This window comes from Corylus avellana, chromosome 4 (assembly GCF_965113065.1).
Source record: "Corylus avellana chromosome 4, dhCorAvel1.hap1.2, whole genome shotgun sequence".
Taxonomy (NCBI): Eukaryota; Viridiplantae; Streptophyta; class Magnoliopsida; order Fagales; family Betulaceae; genus Corylus; species Corylus avellana.
In genome coordinates, this window is record NC_142493.1 from 35968281 (window position 1) to 35991401 (window position 23121).

Consider the following 23121-nt stretch of genomic DNA (forward strand, 5'->3'; position numbering starts at 1 on the left):
ATGCCAAGTCTCAATTATTCTGGTCTCTATTGGTTTGGCTCCGACAGGGTTCAAAAATTCTTTGGCCAAAAGAATTCAAAGGATATGTCTGGATTCTCCCACCCATTGCCCTTTTCATTTCTCAATGCTGCCATGCACGCACCCCGGCCCCTACACTACTCTCTAATTAATTCTATTATGTTGTTTCGGAGATTAATATATATATATTAAAGCATCATGGATTCATGGGGACTTGAAGGCAATTGAACAAACATTTTCTTCGATCCTCACCACTTACGATTAGATACTTCATTACAAATTAAAATAAAGGTCGAATAAGGACCATATATATGGTACCAAACTCTCAAGATATGTTTGTGATATAGAAATGATTAGTTTAATTGAATCGAGATATCATCTAAATTAAAGCTAGGCTGCAGGTTTATGTCCTTACAAAATTTTCTGTAACCATTTTCTAACGGATAAATATTAGAAACATAAAATGGGTCAATTTTTCGGAATTTTTTTAACAAAACTTTCATCATTCCAGTAATTTAAACAAATAAAATAAATAAATATATGGCATGATGAAGACTACTGTGGTCCTTTCGGCCTACTCCAAGTCTTGCTCCACCCAACATCACTTTATTAGTCCCGTACTCTATTGGCCTCCTTAGTAGTAACACAAGGAGGCATGTAGCTAATTAGCCGGCCATAAATTAAAGAGTAATATTATAATTAATAAATTATATTTTATTAATCAGCTATTTAATAAGGGTTGATTGACACTCGATCGTGTCACTCGCACTTGAGCATAATTAATAAGATAATAATAAGATAAAATTATAATATTTAACAGTAAACTCAAATAAATGTGAAAGAGATAGAGGGCCGGGCAGAAGAAAATTTATTCTCATTCATTTTTGACTTAATGTTGAACGAACCTCGTCATCAATGCATCTATAAAACATACAAGTCTTTAATATGCTACTACCCCATCCTCATCCTGATGTGTCACATCAAAGAGTTGTAAAGGAATAAATATTTTTGTTGCATATATAGCAATATTGTAGTTAATTAGTCTAGGCATCCTAATACCCCCCCGGCCCCTTTAGTACATGCAAGTTAAGAATTGATCGAGGTCTATTTTATGTTGTAATTTTGTTTTATTTGTATTATTTTAAATGATTTAACAATATATATATATAAAATCGAATTTTTATAAATAATTGGATCATGTGATTTCACTTATCGCCCTCCCCTTTTTCCCTCCACTTCTTTATATATTATTTAACTTTATCCACATTATTACAAGTTTGATATATATATATATATATATATATATATATATATATAGTGGACCGAAAAAGAAAAAAAAAAGTAGAAATATTTAAAGATTGGAATAATTGTTTTGGTTTGGGTATACACTAAAATACAAGTAGCAGTCCTTTTATGGGCTCTATAAATTCTCCCAACAAAGCTCAGATTCCTTGCGTCCTTGCTTAGAAGAAAGAGGCAAATTAAAGCTCGATCTCTCGCCCTCTCTCACAGTATTCATATAAGCAAGCATCTTGACTTTGAAATCCATTCTTTGAGTTTTAAGTTTTAACCCACAGATTTCAAGGTTTTTGGTCATGAAGATCTGGGCCATGTTTCGTCTTCTTGCTGCTTTTCTTCTTTTATCGACCTTTTCAGCACCTGCAAATGCGAACTTAGAAGGTATTAATGCTTAAAGAACCATTTGTATTTGACATATATATACTTAAAATACTTTCTTGCCTGCTCCTATATATATATATTAATTCTTTAATGGTTTCATGAATTTGAATCAACAGGGGATGCTCTTTACGCGTTGAGGAGGGCTGTGAAGGATCCAAATGGGGTTCTTGAGAGCTGGGATCCGACCTTGGTGGATCCCTGCACTTGGTTCCACGTTACATGCGACACTGATAATCGGGTTACCCGACTGTAAGCCATATTATTCCCTTTAACTTTCTCTTCTTCTTCTTTTTTCATTTTTAATTTCTCTCTCTCTCTCTCATGTTTGTCTGTAGCTTGTGTTTATTTCTTTTGTCGGTCGCTTAAGTTGGTCTTTGTTTGTAAACTTGTCTAAAATTTGTCGAATAATTTTTTTTGCCTTTAAAACAGATTTTTATTTTCGAATATATATATATATATGAATTGAGATTAGGAAAATAATATTCTTCTTATGGATGAACCGCTCCCCTTCTCTTGGAGGTAGTCGATCAGGTCACTCTGAAACTCTGCCTGTCGGTTGTTAATTAAAGACAAAGGACACCTTCAGCTCTGAGTTTGTCTATTATGCATGTATGAGATTTATTGGCGGATGGCAAGCTCTCCCATTTACTACTTTACTCTTTTAAATCATGTAAATATACATTTCTTTTTCTATATATATATATATAAAGGAATTAAGAATTAATGAAACTCTTATGTAATATTGAAGATCGAACTGGCCGGGGTCAAAATAAAATTATACTCATCGGGTAACTCAAATCATATTAGTTTTGGTAGCAGATGTATAAATCATGTTGTTATATGTAATCTTTATCAATATTTTAAGTGGGTAATGATATTTGCAGAGACCTCGGAAATGCAAAGCTGTCGGGCAGTCTGGTTCCCGAGTTGGGGAAGCTCGAGCGTCTTCAGTATCTGTAAGTAGATTACTATTGTTTATCCAATTTTTCACATTTTTATATTATATATGTCTGGTGAAGTTTCACTTGATTTAAAAAATAAATAAATAAATAAACAAGTATGCAGAAGAAAGGGGGAGAAAAAAAGTTTGTATTTTAATAAGGTTTTGTTATTATTAAATTAAGGTAGATAGTAGATACAAACAAAAATTACCAAATTTAATAGAGGCACGTAAGATGTAGCAGATATATATATAAATATGTAGAGATGGAGCGGTGGAAAAGCTAGCATTGATCAGTACATCACCTGCCCTACCAGCCAAATAGGCAATATTAATTAATGGATCTGGTGTTAAAATTGGCTACGCGCAGTTAATTACTTGATTGTGCATGAAATTGATGCTGCATTTAATAAAACGTGGGCGGTACTGGGCATGGTTGGTATATGTGATATGTATGTGTTTGCTGTTATTGCAGGGAACTGTACATAAACAACTTGGCGGGTCCCATACCGGAGGAACTGGGAGGATTGAAGAGCCTTCTGAGCTTGGATCTTTATCACAATAACCTCACCGGATCCATCCCTCCCTCACTCTCTAAGCTCTCCAATCTTAAATTCCTGTAAGCATCAAAAATCATGGTTTCAAATTACTTTTCTTTTGAAAAAAAAAAAAATTGATAAATTTAATTTAGACTTTCCTCTTAAATATGAACATGCTTTGCTAGTGGTTTACGTAATCTCTATCCATGCAGGCGATTGAACACCAATAACCTGACTGGAAGAATACCGAGGGAACTTACCAAACTTGGAAACCTCAAGATTTTGTAAGTTTTAATTCCCTAAAATACCCTTCTCTCTTCGTTTAATTAATGTTTATTAATTGCCCTTATTAAACAAGTACTGAATGTGAAATGTGTAGTGACGTGTCAAACAACGATTTGTGCGGTACATTTCCAACCTCGGGCTCGTTTTCTAAGTTGTCGGATGAAAGGTACTGATAGATGATCATTTAGAGAATAAAAGCTCTAATCAAGTTAATGCGTCCCTTTTTTTATTTTTTTATTTTATTTTATTATTGATCATTTACAAACGATTGATTGTTTGGATGCAGTTTCAAGAATAATCCAAGACTTGAAGGACCAGAACTGATGGGATTTGTTAGATATGATGTTGGAGGAAGCTGCAAATGATGTATCAATAGGGCAATAATGCGTTGCCCAATCCTTTTGTCTTAATGTCTCTTCATATGAAAGAGCCTCGTGGTTCACTAATATAATCATTACTTAGTGTTAATTACTAAACACCAACAAAGCTCCTTATATTTAGTATAGGGATTTTCATTTCCATATTTAAGATTCAAGTTTCAACCACTCGTTTTTCCAATTTGATGATGTAAATTTGCTCCTTTCTTGGAGCTGTCGGGGTGGTTTGGTTTGTGGATGGTTTTTGTACCATATATATATATATAGATAAATATGGAAATAAAGCAGGGAAAATTTTGATCCTCCCCATTGTGTAATGTTATCATTAATCACATAAGATTGAACTTGAATAACAATCCTGCTTGGTAAATTAGATTGGAGGAATTTCCTCTTACCCTAATGTCAGATGCATTTTAGTCAATTTAGTAAACTAAGTGAAAATTCTTGTAATCTTGTTTGAAGGAAAACTGTCTGCCTATAAGACATTGATACCACTGATTACTTTCTTAAATCCATTGGGCAAAAAGGGTTTATATTAGGGTTGTGGCTTCTGTCCCTAGTTGTTCCAAGACAAGGATACAACTGCACATTCCGAAGGCTGTTGTTATGTTTAGACGTTTCTCATAATTTGGAATTAGGGCAGACAATATGAGCCAGAAATTGCAGAACCTTAAGAGATAAATGATTCAACAAAATTATGTGAACGCTGAAACCACAAACCAATACTAACAAACAGTTTGATTACTGTGACTAGTTTATCAAGGGAATTATAGTTGAATAAATTGCTGATTAGGAGTAATAAATGTAACTAATAATGTTAAATATTATTTGTACAGCACTATAGCCCACGGAAAGGGAAATTAATTAATACATATCAAGTATTATTAAATCATGCACTCTGTGAGTTTTTTTGAGGGGGTCCATTATACACCCTGAGATTCGATGATGCATATCATCCAATAGCTCAGTTGATTTTTTTTCTTCAGGCGGGTGAATTTATCATTGTGGGACAGATCTAATATTTTAGCTAGACAGCAGGCCACTGATTCGAATTATTTCACAAATCCTATCACTACGAGGCAATTTCTGAGGACAAAAAGAATTCCATCTCCATTATTTTATGTTGTTGACACCAACTTTCTTTCTGGGGCAAAATCAAATTTTATACAACAACCAAAGAAGCCCTTCCATTAAGTTTTTAAAAACTTCCAACTCCTCGGATAAAGCACTAACATAGTTTTAACTCATAAAGGATGAAATTCTAGACTCAAGTTGGGTTAAATGCGTTAATTGATTATTGTTGAAACAAACCAAGCAGAAAAGATTTCACTTGGAAACTCAGGTACAAGATAAGGAGCTCACATGGACCGTAAGAGGGAGGAAAGAAAACAGTGACTCAACTATTATTTGCTTGCACTAGATAACACATTCCTCAAAAATGATGAAACACATTGGAATTTTATTCAATGAATCTATGCCAAGTGCCCATCAAACTAAACAATTGGTGAATGCAACAGATAACAGAAATAAACAAAAATTATAATGAACATATTTACAGATCTACCGCCATACCAATTGGTGAGAAACAATCTCGCTCCCACAACTTAGGGTTGCCAAATCGAAACAAAATTATCACTGAATATGTGAATAGACTCAATCCGCACCTGTGTCCAAATTTATCAACACTTAGAAACAAATAATAGGTCTTACACTCACACCAGGCAGAAAAAGTAGTAGACATCCACACTAATAATTTGTCAACATTAGAAACACGTTTGTTAGCTAACTAAGTTAGGAATATTAGTTTTTATAATAGGGGGGAAATCTGGTGCACAAGAAAAGGAACCAATCCCCCCCTCCTCCCCCCCACCCCCACCCCAAATTGACATATAGTAATAATTGAAGCATGTGTGTTTTCAACATCTTCTGAAAAACAAATAGGACTTACGTACTAGATGTTGAGTTGTTTGAGTTAGCTTTATATGGATATAAGTAACTTGGCTCTTTCTATTTTTTGAGGGATATTCAGCTACCAGCCAACAAAAGGCCAATATATAGTGGTTTGGACCGTTTGGTCATCTAATCAAATCCTGATCTGGATGGATCTATCAAGTATGTGTGCCATCATTTAGTTATATATATATATATATATATATATATATATATATATATATTGATAAGTAATCGAAGTATCAGTAAAATCAGTTAGTTCTATATGGGTCCTACAAAGTGAATTTCCAGACATGAAACATATCAGATCATTAAAGCAGCCTCTAATGTCTATATCTAGGCATAATATATTTTGTGGAAAAGAGAAGCATCAGTTTCTACATTACCTCTAATATGAACGGCATGAGTGACTGTCTCAGAACCAGGTGATGGCTGCTGGTTGCTGGAAAGGGTTATCGGTGTCAAAGGAGGCGAAGCAACATCTTCAACCTTCTCTGTGCCACGAAGAGCTTCCAGAGGCTTGGATGCATGTGAAGTCATCACACTAGGACTACTTGAGGGTATAGAGAAACTACGTGCAATGGTTTGAGGAGGCGTTGGCAGTGGAGATGCTGCATTTGACACAACCGATTTCCTTTTAGCAGAAAGCTCTTGATCCCTGGACCCCAAGGGAGCTGAATGACCAGTGAAATCCATAGGTCTTGAAGACTTGGAGGTTGAACTTGCAGGGGGCCTAGGAAGCTCATGAAGCTCACTTATTTTAGGTGAGGAAATATAAGTAGGGGAAGCAGTTGGAGATGTTGATGGAACCTGAGACATTGGATTTCGAAGAAGAGGTCCAGAACACAAATGGGGGATTTCCACTGAGACAGACTTGGTAGACCATGGCTGACTTATCAATGGACCAGAAAAAGCATGTCTTTTGAGTTTTTTAGGATCAGAAGCAGCAAGCCTATAGCGCTGCAAAAGTAAAACCCTATCAGCCGAAGGAGGGGGCAGCCAAGTGGATGCATTATTGTTGCTCTCCTTGAGTACAGACTGAGCACTTATAACAGTGGGTCCAGAGGATTTCTCATCTACCAAAACTCTTTCTAACTTCTTTTGTTCCAGTGGAGATGAGTGCCACAAATTCTGAGTATGCTCGTTTAGAGTAGTCTGTGTTTTATGAGGAATTGGATTACATGATCCTGTAGAAATTGAACTCTTCGTATCAACTGGAGTGGGTAGTACATACGTGTGCAACTTCCGCGTTGATGATAACAGCATCTGTCTTGTTTTTTCAGCAGAATCAAATTTATTCTCAGCGAAAAGTGGGGCTGATTGGCTGCCGGGCCTAGCTCTATAGGAAACAGAACTCTGGCGAAGCCTGTCCAGATTTTCCTGCAAATATGATAAAAGGGGAGCATACACCTCAGAAGCTATAACATTGATGTTTTCTGCATCCTGAAGATCTAATCTTTTAGAAGGGAAATTAAACATAATAAAAGGTCCAGGATCTGGAGTGCTTTATGGGATTATACACATGCATTTATGCAATTACTTTTGTTATCAGATCAAGCATATACAGATTGTTAGCAGAAAATTGTGTTTCAACTTTTTAAAACATTGTCTAAATTGCAACATATATCCTGCTCACTATGAACGAATGAATCAATAACAGAAGAGGCTCTTCACCTTGACAACTTCCACAGTTGTAACCTGGGGAAATGTAATGTCCACCTGATCCAGCTGCATAAAATGCTATATAGTTAAGTAACAAGTCAAGCTGAGATACAACTTTATGGCAAAATTTAATATTTCAGAAATCTAAAAATAAACACAACCGTCACTGTCTAATTTATTTGTTATGTTAGGGCATTGATTAACACAAATCAAAATTCTTTCTTTATCTTCAAATTGTGCAGAACTATTTCACAAAAGCGTGTCATTGCCCTAGGCGTGTTAAACACAAAATTCTTGGAATCACGAGAGAGATATGAGCATCTATGCTATCATATGCATGACATTGAAGCTATTATGAGTTAGTATTATGTGAAATAATTGTACGTGTGCATCATGTGGTTATGTATCCACTTATTTCGGATGCACTTTAGTACTTAGTAGCCAGAAGCAGAAGAAAATAAATCTTCACCTCCATTAATTTTTGGGATGTAGAAATGCTGTGCTCAGTATCATTTTGTCCATAGTCAAAACTCAATTCCCCATCATCATCCTCATCATAGTCATCGTCATAATCGTCTTCTTCACTGTTGTCATCATCATCATCATCATCGCCTTCATCCCCATCATTAAGTCCACTGAACTGGTAATCAATATGCTGCTGTTCAGTTACCAATTTCACATGTGGTTCTACTGCCTCAAGAGTCTTGACTGCCTTCTTGAAGAAGCACAACTGTTTTCAAGCAGAAAAGAGACAATCATGCAACACGAAGAATGATGGTGTTTGATGAAGAAGATGACGTAGAAGAAGAGAGAGAAAACCTGAGCAGCATGGTGACGAGCTGCCTGTGTAAGAAGACTTCGGGATTGTCCCTGCTTCAGAGATTTCAACCGGAAAACAAATAAGGTTGCTTCCTCATCGTATTCATCACGAGCAGTTTGTACCTGCTGCATAGAAAAACTGTTTCCTTTTCCACTTCTTGATCGCCCTTTTTCTCTTTGTCTTGTCATCATATGCTCATATACATCTCTGCAGATCACATACCAAAATAAGAATACACACACATACACATATATGGATGTAAGTATAGAGAGAGAGAGAGAGAGAGAGCGAGAGAGTAAATTTTTTAACCTTTTTTCATCACATTGTCGCTTCATCTCCTGCATCAAGAAGAAAGGAAAAACCTCATTGACTGTTATTCTATATGGCCAATAAATTAAAAAACAACTATGCAATTGAATATGCATACAGAAGCAGTATCTGCAATGTCAAAATTCTGCCCATGAAAAACTAAGCATTTGGTACACAGACGCTCGTGCTCCAGGAAGGAAAGTAATCACTAACACAAAAATATAATAATAGGGAACATCAATGCCAACAAACAGAGTTCAAATCCAATAGTCCTAATAATTCTATATTTAACTATAATCTGCATATTTAGATATAAAAATAAGGCCTGAAAGACAATTTTCCCATAAGCCTTTACAATGTTGGAAGCATCTGAATTTTCTCAAGGGCATCCATGGCCTTTCAAAATCTTTTTGCGAGTCTCTCCATGAAAGAGTCCATAGGTTGGTTAGTATACTTAGTGTTGAGAATACATGTGTGGGTGTAAGAAGATTGAGTCTCACATTGGAAAAATGTCACAAGAGTAAGTTGTTAATATCGCATAGTTAGGACCAAACCCTTAGGCTTAAGCTTTTAAGTTAAGTGGTGTTCCAACATGCTATATTATGGTTTCATTGAAAAAGACTCCTCAATGTGATAATCTCCCTAACAAGTGATATTAGGTTGATGGTGGTGTGTGATATGGTGGGAGTGGTGCAGGCACAAATAAAGGATCCCTAGAGTAGGAACAATGGTGCAAGGTACGAGCATGGATGAGGGTCTTACTATAGGAGGAAAATTGCATGGCACAGGAAAATCCATATAACCCTCAAGTGATCCTGGAGATGGTGCATAAGATTGATAAGAGAAAAAAAAAAACCCTATGTTTGAGGGAGGGTGTAGCAATGTGGTGATGGCCTCACACGTAAGGGGGAGATTATTGAGTATACACGTGTAAGCATAAAAAATTGAGTTTCACATTGGAAAGATGTTCGAAGTGTAAGTGGTTAATATAATATAGTTGGGACTTGGGACCAAACCTTTAGGCTTAAGCTTTTTGGTTGAGTAGTGTTCCAGTATGCTATATTATGGTTTCACTGAGAGAAAAAATTAAAAGTTAAAAAAAACTCTCCAATGTGTTAATCTCCGTAACACTTAGGGATGGACAACCACCACCAGCACAGAGCATTGACCGGGTCCTCTTTTTACCAACATTAAGCTCTAACTAGGATAAGGTCCTTTCCATGGTGCATTTCAAATGACAGTAGAACCTGATTTGATCAGCTGATCGAGCTGCCATAAGCTCGCGCAATCTCTAATTAATTCCTAGGTCTACTGTTTACACATTCAGTCCTGCCATTGTGTACCTGGGTTTTTTATTTTCTCATATTAGAGGAGAGGCTAATAGAGCCACTCACTGAGTTGCCGCTTCCTTGTTAAGAAGGAAGCTCCAGACTCTGCCACCTTCCCTCCTTGGTTCTCCCCAAAATCCTCCAGTTAACTTCAAGTTTCAGTATTTTTATCAGTCTCCATTCTTGTTCTCATACCTCTCATACCAAAAGAATAAGATGCGATAAATGAAAATGAATGTCACAGCAGGGTGTTCTACATATATTCGGAAATAGAGGCTCAACAACTAAACAGATGCCCAAAAGGGGGGAAGAGAGCAAAAAAAAGAATGTAAATCAATATCTAGGATGCAAACAGCAAGATCATGCCAAATTTATGCATGGGACAAGAACCAATATGAAACTTGTCATAAGCTAGTTAGATTAAAGAATTCATACAAACAAACCTCAACTGTTTGAAGTTCATTAAGAAGACTTTCTGATGGGTTTATGATTGTCTGGGATATATGAGAGCGCTGAAATATGCAAAGCAATAACTCATTACCAAGGCAAAATCAAGGAGAGGTTTCTTCAATATTTTATACACAAGGACTCACATAGCTATCAATAAGTTTCTGCAGTTCAAACTGTACTTTTCCTAGCATTATCAGAACTCTGCCTGCACACGCACAAAAACAACTAAAGATTATTTTGCCTCTAACCACAATGAAACAACCACAATATAATGATGTGCATTCCTGACGAAAAAATTTAAGAAATTAAAGTTGGAGTAAATTGGTATGAATCAAAAATGATGTTGTGCATGAAATTACCATAAAATATATGAAACTAGGAACTAGAAGTAGATATGGATTCCTAGTTCCTACAAGACTACGCAAAGCCAAGTTTACTTGCTGAGTGCAATAACCACACAGTAGAGAAAGTCAACTTAATAAAAATCTTAATGTAAACACAACCACCCCTATTAGGAGAATTAGATTTGAGAAAAAAAAAAAAAAAATCAAATACATTAGTTGGGGCATTGTTTGCTTTCAAAAAGGAAAGGAAAGAAAAAAATAACGACCAGCTCTATGATTTCTTATGCGGGTCCAATAAGTCATAGATGCTACTTCAATATTTAAGCTTTTGAATTATCTTATGTAGGTCCAAAAGTTATAGCTGCTACTTGAATATTTAAGTATTTATGTTTTTTAACAAATTTAAAGAGTAAACAAAATCCAAAAACAAGATTTAAGTCTTGCCTAAAGGCAGCATGGGGCTGGGGTAAGTCTTACTTGAAACCAACACACAGAAAAGAGACATGTTCCTTTTCTTATTTTTCAAAGCTGAAAATACTCAAGGTGACAAGATTTGATCCTCTGTGAAGCTTAATGTAAGTCTGAAGCAGTAAATCACTTACTATTTATTCATGTCAATAAACAAACAAAAAAAAAAAAAAAAAAAGACAAAAGAATGAAGTTTTCCTTCACTTTACCACTGTCTTCATCGTCATTCAATGCTGTTTTCTCAAGAAGACAAGCACCTATTTCCCCCAATGACTCTGAGAACTCTGAAAAACAAATGGACTGCATAAGAATACTACTACTTGAAAACGAGACAGCACAAACTAATTCAAAATTTAAAATGAGTAGATAGACATTTCATCCTGCCAAAGCTCAAATTCAAAACTCAAAACTCTGTGACATGGAACACAGTCACATCATCATTTGACATACACAAGTAATACAAGCTATATTATTCACCGGATGCTAGTTCATAATATCTGACTGCCTCCAGCAAAGAAGAAAAAATATAATTCAAATAAATCTGGCATTTCAAGACATGCTATTACTTTAGTGCCAAGCCATTTCAATACAACATCACAAGAAACCCAGCTTCAGGCACTGATAAGAGACCAAACCTCCAGAACCAAGGTAGCTCTTCTCTAATATACCATCATAACGTACAATAATTTATTTTTTTTGATAAGTATAACGTACAATAATTTATTGATGTCACATTATCAATTTTAAGCAAAATTCTAGTGGATGCCATCCAATTTTCTAGTGGCAACCAACAAGACCACTGCCTAGACTTGCTTGTGCGTTACATAACTATTATAGGAGCCAAATCCAAGGATAAATTACAGACCCAATTGCGAGTTCATATCATGATGCAATGTTCTAGTGGCAACCAACAAGACCACTGCCTAGAGTTGCTTGTCGTCCCATAACTATTATAGGAGCTAAATTCATGTACGAAATACAGACCCAATTGCCAATTCATCACTTAAGACAAGCACTCTGGCACTTTTCTCTGATGATACACACACAAAGAATAAAAATAGCATATCAGACAATGAAATGAAGAACTAAACAAAGTACCATAAGCACTGTTTGTGGTCGCTGCAGCCGCAGAAAGTAAGCTGTCATAGCAGTCTCTCATTTCTTGCATGCCCTGAAAGAACAGAACTCTATAGATTATAAACAACTTTATAACACATTATTTAAGCAAAACATTCTGTGAACTCGACCAAGTTTCAAGCTGTAAACAATTTTCGTTCTTCAATCTCAGCCAAATAATAAAAAAAAATAGAATTCCCTTCCGCAATTTAAAAAAACCCTAGCATTTGTGGTTCGTCATGAATATGATCAATCCAAATAAGTTTCCGGTCAGGACCGAATGCCCCCGTACAAAGAGGAAGCCCGATCAACACGTTTGGCTGCTGGGAAATCATAGGAAAAAGGAGAAGAAAGCTAGAGAATTCACACGAAATAGGTCGCTCTTGCGAGATTCGTGACCTCATTTTCGTTCCTCTTCCTTCTCACTTTATCGGCAACAAAAAAACATAAGAAAGAAGAAGAAACCGTACCTGCGCAGCCTGAGCGAGCTCGTCCAATTGCGCCAAAGGCAGAATATCTCTCCGCTCCTTGGCCTCTGACTTGTTTAGTCCGAGACCTCGTAACTTTCTCAGCGAAGTTTTCATCGATTCTGTATCCTCCTACTCGTACAATCTCTCTCTCTCTCTCTCTCTCTCTGCGTCTTTGTCTTTGAGCTCTCCTCTAAATTCAAATGCAATGAAGAAGAAGAAAAAGAAGACGTCGAAGAAGAAAAAGAAGAAAAAGAAAGAAGCTGGAAATGGAACAACAATTTCCTCTTCAACTCCACCATTCTAATGGTTACGTCAGGGTCAGAGAGACGACCTCCGCACATTAATTACAATAATTACGACTAATACTCCCAATTCGTTACCACTACTTTGAACAGAAAAAAAAAATAAACATAAAAAGGTGGACCGGTAAAATGGTGTTATTTATTTGCGGAAAATTAGTAGAGCTTATAAAATAAAATGGTGTTATTTTTCCACCGGAAGGAACGAAGGCCCATTCCATTAGAGTCAAGTGGCCAATCGAGGTCTGCCACGCCAGCATCTCAAGCTGAATTATACATATAAAAGAGTTCAGTTTATTTTGGTGAGTTTAATTGGTCTACATCCACTTAATTAAATTGCCCGCCAAAACAGTTGCCCTGCTCGTCAAACTGACTGCGCCTGCGATATATATATATATATATATATATTTTCATTACTTTTTTATTTAAGGGAATAAAGGTAATTGTATTTTGTCGAATGGCAAAGATAATTCTTTTCAAATGGTATTTTACCTTTCTATCTTTCTATGCACACCCATTTGGTTGAAAATAAGCCATTTTATTATGTTTTTATATGATGACCATTCCTCAAGAGTCAAGATCACCTTCCTTGCATTTGCATGGACACGCTTTAGCCTTGTCCATTAAGAACTACTTTTCTTTTCTTTTTTCTTTTTTCTTTTTTCTTTTTTCTTTTTTTTTTTTGTCTTTTCAGTTGAGGTGACCACACCCTCTCCAAGTTAACAATTCAAAATCACCTCTTGAGCCGCCACGCGTGTCATACCACAAAGAGAAATAATACAACTACATTTTTATCTTATTTGGCTAATATGACATTGTGAATCAGTTCATAGATCAATTTTTATTTTAAAAACAATAGTTTAAAGGTTAATAGACAGTATCACGTCAACAAAGCAAAATAAAAGTGAGATAAAAATGTGGTGTATATTATTACAATAACAGAAATAAGACCAAATTTTTTAAATTAGAGAGTTTTTGTAGTTATCTACTCAATGCAATTGGACAAACTCTCGATGGAGTCTACATGCAAAATAGATCTCGAGCCACTTGTTAGGTCAAGTAGGCTAACAATGTCAAAGTCATGCATGTTGTGTATATGGTGCTAGTTTTCTTTGTTTGTTTGAGTGTTTCTTAAATGATAGTGTCAAAATTCAAAAGTTTTCTTCGCTCCTGTCAGCACTATATCAGATAAAAATTAAAAAATTTAAAAAATAAAATAAAATAAATGCCTCACAAAGAACAAAGTGAGAAGACTATTAGACTCTCTCTAATCAATAAAGTGTGTTTTGTGATGCCTAAGCTTCTTATTAGTCTCCGAGTACTATCCTTACTTCCAAATGACTTTATTAATCACAGAGCTAATGGCAGCCATCTAGAGGATTCACTCAATTTGTTTGGAGTGATCCATCATGCGGGAAGTGGACCGTCCTAAATCTAAGTATATGTTTCAAATTTTTAATTACCATGCATTTATATGGATAATATATGTTATCTAACTTTTCTAGCATTAGTCAATATTACGCTTCACTTCATGTTTTCGTCTTCTGTATGATTCATCGCAATGTTAATTGGCTTGCTTATCATCTAGTTAAATATATTGCTTCTACAAGTCAAAGTGGAAGCATTCTGCATTTTGTGTTTGCCCACATTTGTGATTGTTTCTATATGTGACCTTAACCCTCTTTAGGGTTCTATCTCCTGTGTCTTGTTGTTCCTTTGCTCTCTTTTTGGTTGTTTCTTTGTTGTATTGTCTTCTCGCACTTTTCATGCGAAATTACCCATTGTAGACGATTTTGTATGCGCTTGTGGCGGCAAAAAGAAATTGTCATTAGGTGATCGATCATTGCCCGTATGTGAAGAGTTTTTTGACTTGCATTTTGTCTCTTGTTACTGAACAAGGACGGTCAAGAATAAATCTCCTATTTCTTAGCACAAACCCACTTAATGCTTGAAAATGTCATGACGGTCTATATTCAATGACAATAACTGAAAATGTCATGTTATTGAATAATAGGACGAAAGCCTTAGCTCTATGGTGAAATCTCAAGTAGGAATACTATAGTTATGTTGCTTAGTGAATTTGGACTAGTTAAGATACAAAACACTTGCAATTATGCTGTCATTTTGCAATTTTTTCTTCGAAAGTCCGTTGTAATTTACACTACCGATTAGTAAATCCTATTGTTGCACTTACAACAATACAGTAAGAGCCATTATTTTATTTTATTTTTTATTTTTACATTTCCACAAAAAAGAAGAGGAAGCACAATTCGAATAAAAAATCTCCGCTTCATGAGGCGTGATCTTCGGCAAATTGAGATACCCCTTGAGGACAGTAAGAACCATTATTAAGCATATATAACGGTAAGGGTTTTGAATTTTGTTAACCCTTACTAGATTAAAGACAATACCTGCATGAAATGGATGCCAAAGAATATGCACCGCTGGGCTACACCATCTAAAAGACCCGGAAGATCTCTATAGACAATAAAATCATCTATATACAACGAATGCTGCGTTGTGTGGCAGTTAATAACTTAATATAAAGGGGAAAAAAAAAAAAAGCGTTTTTATCCTGTAGCTTGATTTTTTGAAATATAACTTTCTAAGATTTGAAAAGTACTAATCACTCTTTAGAGTAAGCAAAAAGAAACCAAAAAAACAAATTAATTCATACCATTAGAAACTTGACATGTCTCCAAAATTAGTGATAATCTTGTCTAACTCTCAACCCAACCCCTTTTTTCTTATTTTCTTCTCACCCTTTATGTCATTTATTATCCTTTTTCTTTTCTAAGCTTGACATTTATTATCTTATGCGCTATATAGTTCTAGCATCCCTAAGCTTGTACAAATCACATATCTGGCAATTGTAGCCAGAGAGCTACGAAATTAAACAAATATCACCAGGAGACAAACTCAAAACAATACAAGGGACCTAACAAGAAAGTAATGCACTGAATAGGAAAGCCAAATAAAGTACCTTTGAAATATGGATTCAAAAAGTACCAAATCAACTGCCAAATAAAAAATGACAACAAAGAGTCACAAAATTTCCAACCTCTTGAGTCATTGTTCTCCAGGTTATTTTAACAAGCAGCTTCTTCCCCATGTTATGAGAAGTGAAAAAAAAATGTACAATCTCTATCTTTCCTGAAAATTCAGCAGTTATTCACATTTATCAGAGATTATCTAAACCGAAAGTCAGGTCATTCAACAAATCATGAAACTCATCTTTAATGGGTGAGAACTTCAAAACCCAAAACATAAGCAGCCGCCAATTTAACTATAACCTGGATTTGGAAAAGATTTTGGACGAAATTGGTAGAATTAAGCAGCTGCAGCCAACGGTACAGATCTGTAGCATGCTCTCTTGGCTGCACGAACAATGTCTTCAACCTGTACAACCATGAACCAAGAATTAAGAAGAAATTATACCAAAACAGTAAATAGGACTCACATTTACACACCTTCAAGCAAGGAACAGTATCATTACATCAGTTCCCATATCTTACCACAGGTGCAAACCTATCAATTTAACTACAGATTGTCGGGTCAATAGTAATAACTGACCTGTGGGACAGCCATCCTCTCAAGATTGGCCGCATAAGGCATTGGAACATCAGCCCCAGCAATTCTCTCAACTGGTGCATCAAGATAACCAAAGCTCTCCTCAATAACAGATGTGCTGTTTGTAGGAAGAAGCACAACATAAGTTCAATGGATTCAGAAAACTGATAAGCAAGGGATAAATATATAGTGGAAAGAGATGAACCAGATTTCGGCTCCAACGCCATGCTGAGGAAATCCTTCTTCAACTGTTATCAGTCTGTTGGTTTTCCTGACAGAAGCATTAATTGTCGATCTGTCTAGTGGCCGAATTGAGCGCAAATTTATAACCTAAATTGAGAGGGCTAGTTATTAATGTGTCCACAACTAAAAGTAGGAAGTCGTGAGAATTTTAAGTTCACTCTTTACCTCAGCACTGATACCTTCCTTTGCAAGAATCTCAGCCGCCTGAACACAAAAGCAGTACAATTATTCCTAGATGGAGGGGGACACACACACACAGATCTTGACTAGAACCCATGGAGTATATAGATAAAAGCTTAGATGAAGTGATGTTAGCATTATAATTGAGAATAGTCTTAAATTCTCGTAAATATGATTAGCCTGGGACAAAGAAGCTGACAAACCGCATATTCAAGGAACAATCCCTGAAAGAGTGAAGCAGAGGAAACACACAATGCAATGTCACACTGATAAGAGCACCAAGCCCTTTATCAGCAATATGAATCACAGTACAAGAATTATTGCTTTACAACCATGTGAATCAACTCCATCTGAGGATCTGAACCATGCCATATCTTCGATAGTAATTGGGGCTCATGACAAAGCAAATAATATATCTGAAAGAAAATAATATACCTGAACGATGCCAGAGCACTCAAGCATATAGTTTCTAATTATTGCAGTTGCAACAGTCACAACTATTACACCTAATGCTAATCCTTTGGACATTAATACACATGCTTCAATACATATTACATACTTCGCAATCTTCTTTTTATTTTCTCATCTTGCATATTACATATTATCACTCGTCAAGAACCAGCCAGGTCAATTTATTTCTTAGAAGACAGAAAACAACATAGAAATAAACATCTGAAGGGGGTATGGGAGACAAACCTTGAGAGCATATCCCACCATTTTTGAAAAAGCTGTAATAGTCACATCCTTTCCTTCTCTCTCAATCTGTGAACAGTAGACAATAACAAAGTGAACAAGAATGACATTATAATGAGAACACGGCAGAATAACAGTAACAGGAACAATCATCTTTGAGATAATTCTTAACGTCACCTTAGCTTTTCCTATTGGAAGGCAAAAACTGGAATCAAGAACTTCAGCTGAAACAGGGAATGACTCGCCATATCTGAAGCACAATATTTACATCAGTAGCAACAATGTTTAGCATGATATTCATAATCCTAATACATCACAATCACAATGCACTGAGATACTCACAACAGCTCATTTTCAAGGAAAACAACAGGATCAGGATCCCTTATTGCAGCCTTTAGCAGTCCACGGGCATCTTCAGATGAGTATGGGCACAACACTTTCAACCCAGGGCAGGCGGCATACCATGCAGCATAACACTGCATTAAACCAAAATAAAAAATCAATTATATTGAACATCGACACATGTTTGGCTCCCTTTACTGTAAAATGAACCCCAAGCATGCAGTGTCATAAAGGACATTAGGACAAGCGGTACACAAATAAAGCCGGCGAAAACATACTTGAGAGTGCTGAGCACCAACTCCAGCAGCAGCACCATTAGGCCCTCTAAAAACTATAGGCACAGATATCTGGCCAGAAGACATATAGTTTGATTTTGCAGCAGAATTAATGATGTGGTCAATTGCCTGCCGCGATAGATAGAATGAGATTCCAAGAGGAAATGAATGATTTGAAATAAATTAGAAAGCCAAACCAAAACAACATACAAGTAATACAAAGAAAAATTTAAAACTGAACACCATCAAGATAGCTATAAACTAATTAGAAAAATGTACTATAAGTAAATGAACCAAAAGTCGAGTTCAAAATTATCAGGAGGCAATACCCATTATCCTTCAGAGCAAGACTTCTATGTATGTTAGTTATTAGAGAGAGAGAGAGAGACAGAGTACAGAAACCACGGTATCTTGATATCATCTTCTTGGAAAAACAAGAAGTTAATTTTAATATGTTGAACTCTACTAGATGTTCGAATTATGTCATATTTGGGTGTTATAGGGTACTTGAGTGGTTGAGTCAACACCATAAAACGTCTGAAAATAATCTTAATATAGGTTTCAGAAAGTTGAATACAAGAGAGGGGATCTCTAACCTGCATAGAGAAGTTAAATGTCATAAACTCCACAATAGGCCGAAGACCATAGTAAGCAGCACCAACTCCAATCCCAGTAAACCCAGCCTGCAAAATATTTTCAGAGAAAATGGTATTGGACAACTGCTACCAAGTAATACAAAAATGAATTATACATGTATATATCCCTTTTGGAGAAAAAATAGGAGGCAAGGGGTGGGGAGGGGGAGGGGGAGGGGGGAAAGCTAGGAACAGCAAGAAGTATCAATATAACATAATGACATAACCTTAGCATATAAGGAGGGTTGCAGTATCATCACTAATCTACTTGACCAACTATAGAAGCAACCAAAGAACCAACAAATAGAGGACAAGTCAAACAGAAATAACCTCCGTAATTGGTGTATCAAGAACCCTCTCAGGACCATACTTTTCCAAAAGCCCTTTGGATATCTATACAAAATTGGAGATTTAAGAGCTGATTATTAGACAAATATAAAGTCAACATCTGGTCTTCACAGGACATGCAAAGCTACGAATTCATCTTCAAATATTGAAGTCTAACCTTGTATGCACCTTGATATTCCCCAACCTGCACTCAAGAGATAAAACAGGAGCATAAAAAGAAAGGAAAAAGATAAAATCCAGGAAATACTAATTTCTTTCTACTTGTCCTCACCTCTTCACCCATCAAAAATACTTTAGGATCAGCAGACATTTCCTCATCAAGTGCAGAGTTTAGAGCGTCTCTCACCATCATCTGTCAATAATTATCATTTCAAAAGAAAAATTCAGTGTGTTGTGAAGAAGAACCAACATGAAGGAGAAGAGACAACTTCTCATATTATAACATCCAATAGAAAAAGACTAACCCTTTCAACTAAACCTCCACACCTCACCACTGGGGTGAAAACAATTATAATTCAGGCAGGAAAAAAAAAAGGGGGTTTTCGGGTTCCTTAGCTGATGCCCAAATCTCCATACATACATACTCGTGAGATCGAATTCTTACAAAAATTATTTAGAAAGTATAAATTTTTTCTACGATGTCCTCACCCCAACAAAAAATCAGCTTCCTCATAGTCGATTTTCAAATATTTAGAAAAACAAAGTGACAAACTTGAACGCCGTGAAGAAAATAACTTGCACGCATCGAACAATTGAGACAGATTTACGCTTCACATATAAGCTCAGCACGTGAAGAAAACATTTGAAAAAAAAAAAAAAAAAAAAAAACGCCAATCCATTTGAAATGCAACGAGCAGCACAGAAATTTATAAAAAAGCCACTGCCATTACCTCTTTCGCTGCTGATGAGTAACTCCTCAACGCCGACGCAGCAGAGCGAGTCCTCTGTAAGGACTGTCCCAAAATCTGCGCAAACCGAAATTAACAACTAAGCTAATCAACCTAATCAGAAACCATTAAAATTAAAACGAAAATGTGAACCTAACATTTACAAAATACAAAACCAACAGATAATCTTGTCGGATGTACCATAAGAGAAGACCCAGCACCGACCTTTTGCCTCAAAGTCGCCAACATCTTTCTCTCTTCCACTCAGTCTCTCTAATCAAACAAAAAATCGAAAATACAATGAGATTATCAGCGATTCATATCAAATCGATACACATAGATGAAAGACTTAAAGAGATCGATAAAAAAAATAATAATAATAATAATAATAAAATTTAAAAAAAAAAAAAAAAAAAAAAAAAAAAAAAAAAAACCCTAAACTTTGTCGCAAATCGTATAAGAGCGATTCAAGATTCGGGAATAAAATCAGATGACGGAGATTTAGGGAAATACGGACCTCGGAATAGGATAGTAGTGGTATCCGATCGGAGACGAAGGAGATGTAGAAAAAGAAAATGGACGTGAAATGAGCCGATTTCGATTTTCACTGTCCTCTATTATATTTATTTATTTTTTCTCTTCCTATTTTATTTCTTTTCTATTATTTTTTGGAGTGGAACCATTAGTACTGCGGCGAGTGGGGAATATTATGCTGTGGCAGCGTCAGTCGTACGCCCAGCCGTCAGCTTGTGGTGAGGTTTTGTTAAATTTTACATGTCAAATATTTAATAGAAAAGTAGCTTAGAAAAATATAATATATATATATATATATATATATATATATATATATATATATATATTTGTTTCGATAGAAAAGTAAAGAAAACTTAGGAGCACCCACGTATAGTTCAACAAAATATAATAAAAAAAAAATACTTAACATTCAGCTAATCAAAGTGGCTAAGAGTCTATTTGAAATTGCGTTTGAGAAATAGAGCTTTTAAGTAAAAAAAAACTTTCCGGCAAAAGCTTCATTCTTAAGTTTTTGTCAAAAATATTTTTAGCTATTTTTAAGCTTTTTGACCTTTAAAATCACTTTTAAATTTATTTACCAAACTAGTATTTTTTTTAAATAAATTTTGTTAGTGTTAAAAATACTTTTTAAGCCTTTCAAACACAATAACAAATAGACTCTAAGAATTTCATCACCATAGCTCAACAACTTACTCTTAATAATAATAATAAGAATAACAAAAAAATGGATTTTTTTTTTTTTTTTTTTGAAGATAGAAAAAATAGATAAATAAAAAATAAATAACTAAAATATTGAGTCATATATTAAATATTTGTTGAGCTGAGTCATGAATGCAGTCTGCCGAGTCGCTATTTTTATTTATCAAAAGGGGATTTTTTTTTCGTTTTTTCCCTAAATTGCGAAAAGTAATACTTCATCGCCGCATGGCGCATAGGGACATCTCCGCCATTGTGTAGAAGCATTAGGGTTATAATTGGCAGAGAGGTTGTGGTTGGCGGTCAAACGGAGGAAACGAAAGTCTGAAGTGATGGTTCTAGACTTCTAGCGTTCAGAAGGAGAAGCCAATTGGGTTTCATCATCATGTACTTGCAAAAGAGAAGTAACAACCTTTACCTACCTTTTTAAAAATTAATTACAAAACAAAACAAAACAAGCAAACACCCGAGTGACGAAATAAATCAGTAAATTTAATTAAAAAATATTCTTCAGGATTAACCGCTAAATCATCGACCTTTATTTCACGAGGTTATTTATAATGTTCTTATAGATTTTGATGAAAAATATCACACACCCTTCTACTCTCAGTGCATATTCTTTGATAAAAATTATTATTAAATTCTGTATTAATCACTATTGAGTTTTTGATACCATAGTAATTTTTAGTGCCATGTCAATATGTGTTTAGGATTATCAATTTTGATTGGTATTATAATTTGAGATTTATTAATATTTATCCTATCATCTAATTATAACTAAAATTAAAGAATGACCAAATTACATTCTTTTTCCCCTTTTAAGTTACACTTACATTTTTAAATTATGCGTCACTGCAACTCGTATCTATAAACTATCAAAATGTTTCAAATTACCCTTTAATCAAGCTGAAGTCTTATTTTGAATGAAAAAAATCCTCATATATTTTGAAGTTACTAATTTACTTTCGGTTTGAACACACATAATATTATGCAAATGAGGTAGATACAGGATATGGTTGGACGATCATTCCTATAGCAAGGGTGGAAATGGCCACCTCTATCTATTGTGAAAGAGAATGATAGAATGTAAAGAGCTTCACAAATAAAAGATAAAATACTCTTAATTTTGGGATTAATTTAAATGATATATAGAATATTACAAATTAGTTTAAATCATGCCTTTAAATTACAAATATTTTTAAATTAAACCCTAATTAATCCTTTTTTCTTTTCTTTTTTTCAATTAAAGAGAGACGGAGAATAAAAAACATGGTGGGCGAGCACGGGGCAGCGACGCAACGTGCTGCTTTGTATCCAACTACCACACCAGTAGAGATTTGGTGGAGGAAAAACCACGTATCACTCCAACTTTTTCGGTTGTAGCACGAACACGACATATATACATGCCGCCTCCAACTTCACCTAACCATTGTTTTCCTCGTTTGGTACGTATATTATCATGCAGTAGTAGAAGCTGGCTTTGACTTTTGAATATCTTGTTCAAAATTTGAGAAAAATATAATCTTATTAACAAAAGCATATTCAATTGTGTAGCGTCTGCCTTTTACTAGTTGAGGTTTGCTACAATGCATTCCCCCATCCATCTCCTTCCTATCTTTTCTCTTTAACATCTTGATTTAAAAAAAAAAAAATTAAGAGAGAG

General features: G+C 35.2%; 3 protein-coding genes across 5 annotated transcripts; 1 reads left to right on the forward strand and 2 right to left on the reverse strand.

The window, feature by feature from the left end:
* Positions 1-1411: 1411 nt before the first annotated feature.
* On the forward strand, positions 1412-4142 carry LOC132178720 (leucine-rich repeat protein 1). Its single transcript, XM_059591237.2, has 7 exons — positions 1412-1698; positions 1815-1947; positions 2583-2654; positions 3114-3257; positions 3390-3461; positions 3557-3628; positions 3749-4142. The coding sequence occupies exons 1-7, from the start codon at positions 1614-1616 to the stop codon at positions 3825-3827; spliced, it is 657 nt and encodes a 218-aa protein (XP_059447220.1). The 5' UTR covers positions 1412-1613; the 3' UTR covers positions 3828-4142.
* Positions 4143-5240: 1098 nt separating this feature from the next.
* LOC132177571 (hydroxyproline-rich glycoprotein family protein) lies at positions 5241-13061 on the reverse strand. 2 transcript variants are annotated; one of them, XM_059589945.2, is made up of 11 exons: positions 12757-13059; positions 12269-12341; positions 11380-11454; positions 10502-10563; positions 10352-10420; positions 8581-8609; positions 8271-8478; positions 7921-8181; positions 7464-7517; positions 6176-7169; positions 5241-5503 (listed from the first exon to the last, which is right to left on the reverse strand). In XM_059589945.2, exons 1-11 carry the CDS (start codon positions 12868-12870, stop codon positions 5493-5495), a joined length of 1950 nt encoding a protein of 649 aa, XP_059445928.2. In that variant the 5' UTR covers positions 12871-13059; the 3' UTR covers positions 5241-5492. The 2 variants fall into 2 exon arrangements, with proteins under 2 accessions (XP_059445928.2, XP_088371562.1); XM_088515436.1 differs by lacking the exon at positions 5241-5503 and having other exon boundaries at positions 6013-7169; positions 12757-13061.
* Positions 13062-15994: 2933 nt separating this feature from the next.
* On the reverse strand, positions 15995-20865 carry MAB1 (Transketolase family protein). Of its 2 annotated transcripts, none has more exons than XM_059591936.2 (16): positions 20746-20865; positions 20454-20501; positions 20232-20306; positions 19613-19693; positions 19499-19525; positions 19324-19386; positions 18955-19041; positions 18362-18487; positions 18084-18217; positions 17919-17991; positions 17745-17810; positions 17034-17072; positions 16831-16955; positions 16629-16743; positions 16349-16454; positions 15995-16208 (listed from the first exon to the last, which is right to left on the reverse strand). In XM_059591936.2, the coding sequence occupies exons 2-15, from the start codon at positions 20475-20477 to the stop codon at positions 16386-16388; spliced, it is 1104 nt and encodes a 367-aa protein (XP_059447919.2). In that variant the 5' UTR covers positions 20478-20501; positions 20746-20865; the 3' UTR covers positions 15995-16208; positions 16349-16385. The 2 variants fall into 2 exon arrangements, with proteins under 2 accessions (XP_059447919.2, XP_059447918.2); XM_059591935.2 differs by having other exon boundaries at positions 20430-20501.
* Positions 20866-23121: the final 2256 nt, after the last annotated feature.

Excerpts from the sequence above, each read along its gene's own strand:
- LOC132178720 (XM_059591237.2), top strand. The coding sequence starts at position 1,614 with ATGAAGATCTGGGCCATGTTTCGTCTTCTTGCTGCTTTTCTTCTTTTA. Across the intron at positions 2,655-3,113 it reads CTCGAGCGTCTTCAGTATCT|GGAACTGTACATAAACAACT; the intron begins GTAAGTAGATTA and ends CTGTTATTGCAG. Across the intron at positions 3,462-3,556 it reads CTTGGAAACCTCAAGATTTT|TGACGTGTCAAACAACGATT; the intron begins GTAAGTTTTAAT and ends TGAAATGTGTAG.
- LOC132177571 (XM_088515436.1), bottom strand. The coding sequence starts at position 12,870 with ATGAAAACTTCGCTGAGAAAGTTACGAGGTCTCGGACTAAACAAGTCA. Across the intron at positions 8,610-10,351 it reads ATGAACTTCAAACAGTTGAG|GAGATGAAGCGACAATGTGA; the intron begins GTTTGTTTGTAT and ends TTCTTGATGCAG. Across the intron at positions 8,479-8,580 it reads CGACAATGTGATGAAAAAAG|AGATGTATATGAGCATATGA; the intron begins GTTAAAAAATTT and ends TGTGATCTGCAG.
- MAB1 (XM_059591935.2), bottom strand. The coding sequence starts at position 20,477 with ATGTTGGCGACTTTGAGGCAAAAGGTCGGTGCTGGGTCTTCTCTTATG. Across the intron at positions 19,526-19,612 it reads TATTTTTGATGGGTGAAGAG|GTTGGGGAATATCAAGGTGC; the intron begins GTGAGGACAAGT and ends TCTTGAGTGCAG. Across the intron at positions 19,042-19,323 it reads TTGATACACCAATTACGGAG|GCTGGGTTTACTGGGATTGG; the intron begins GTTATTTCTGTT and ends AATATTTTGCAG.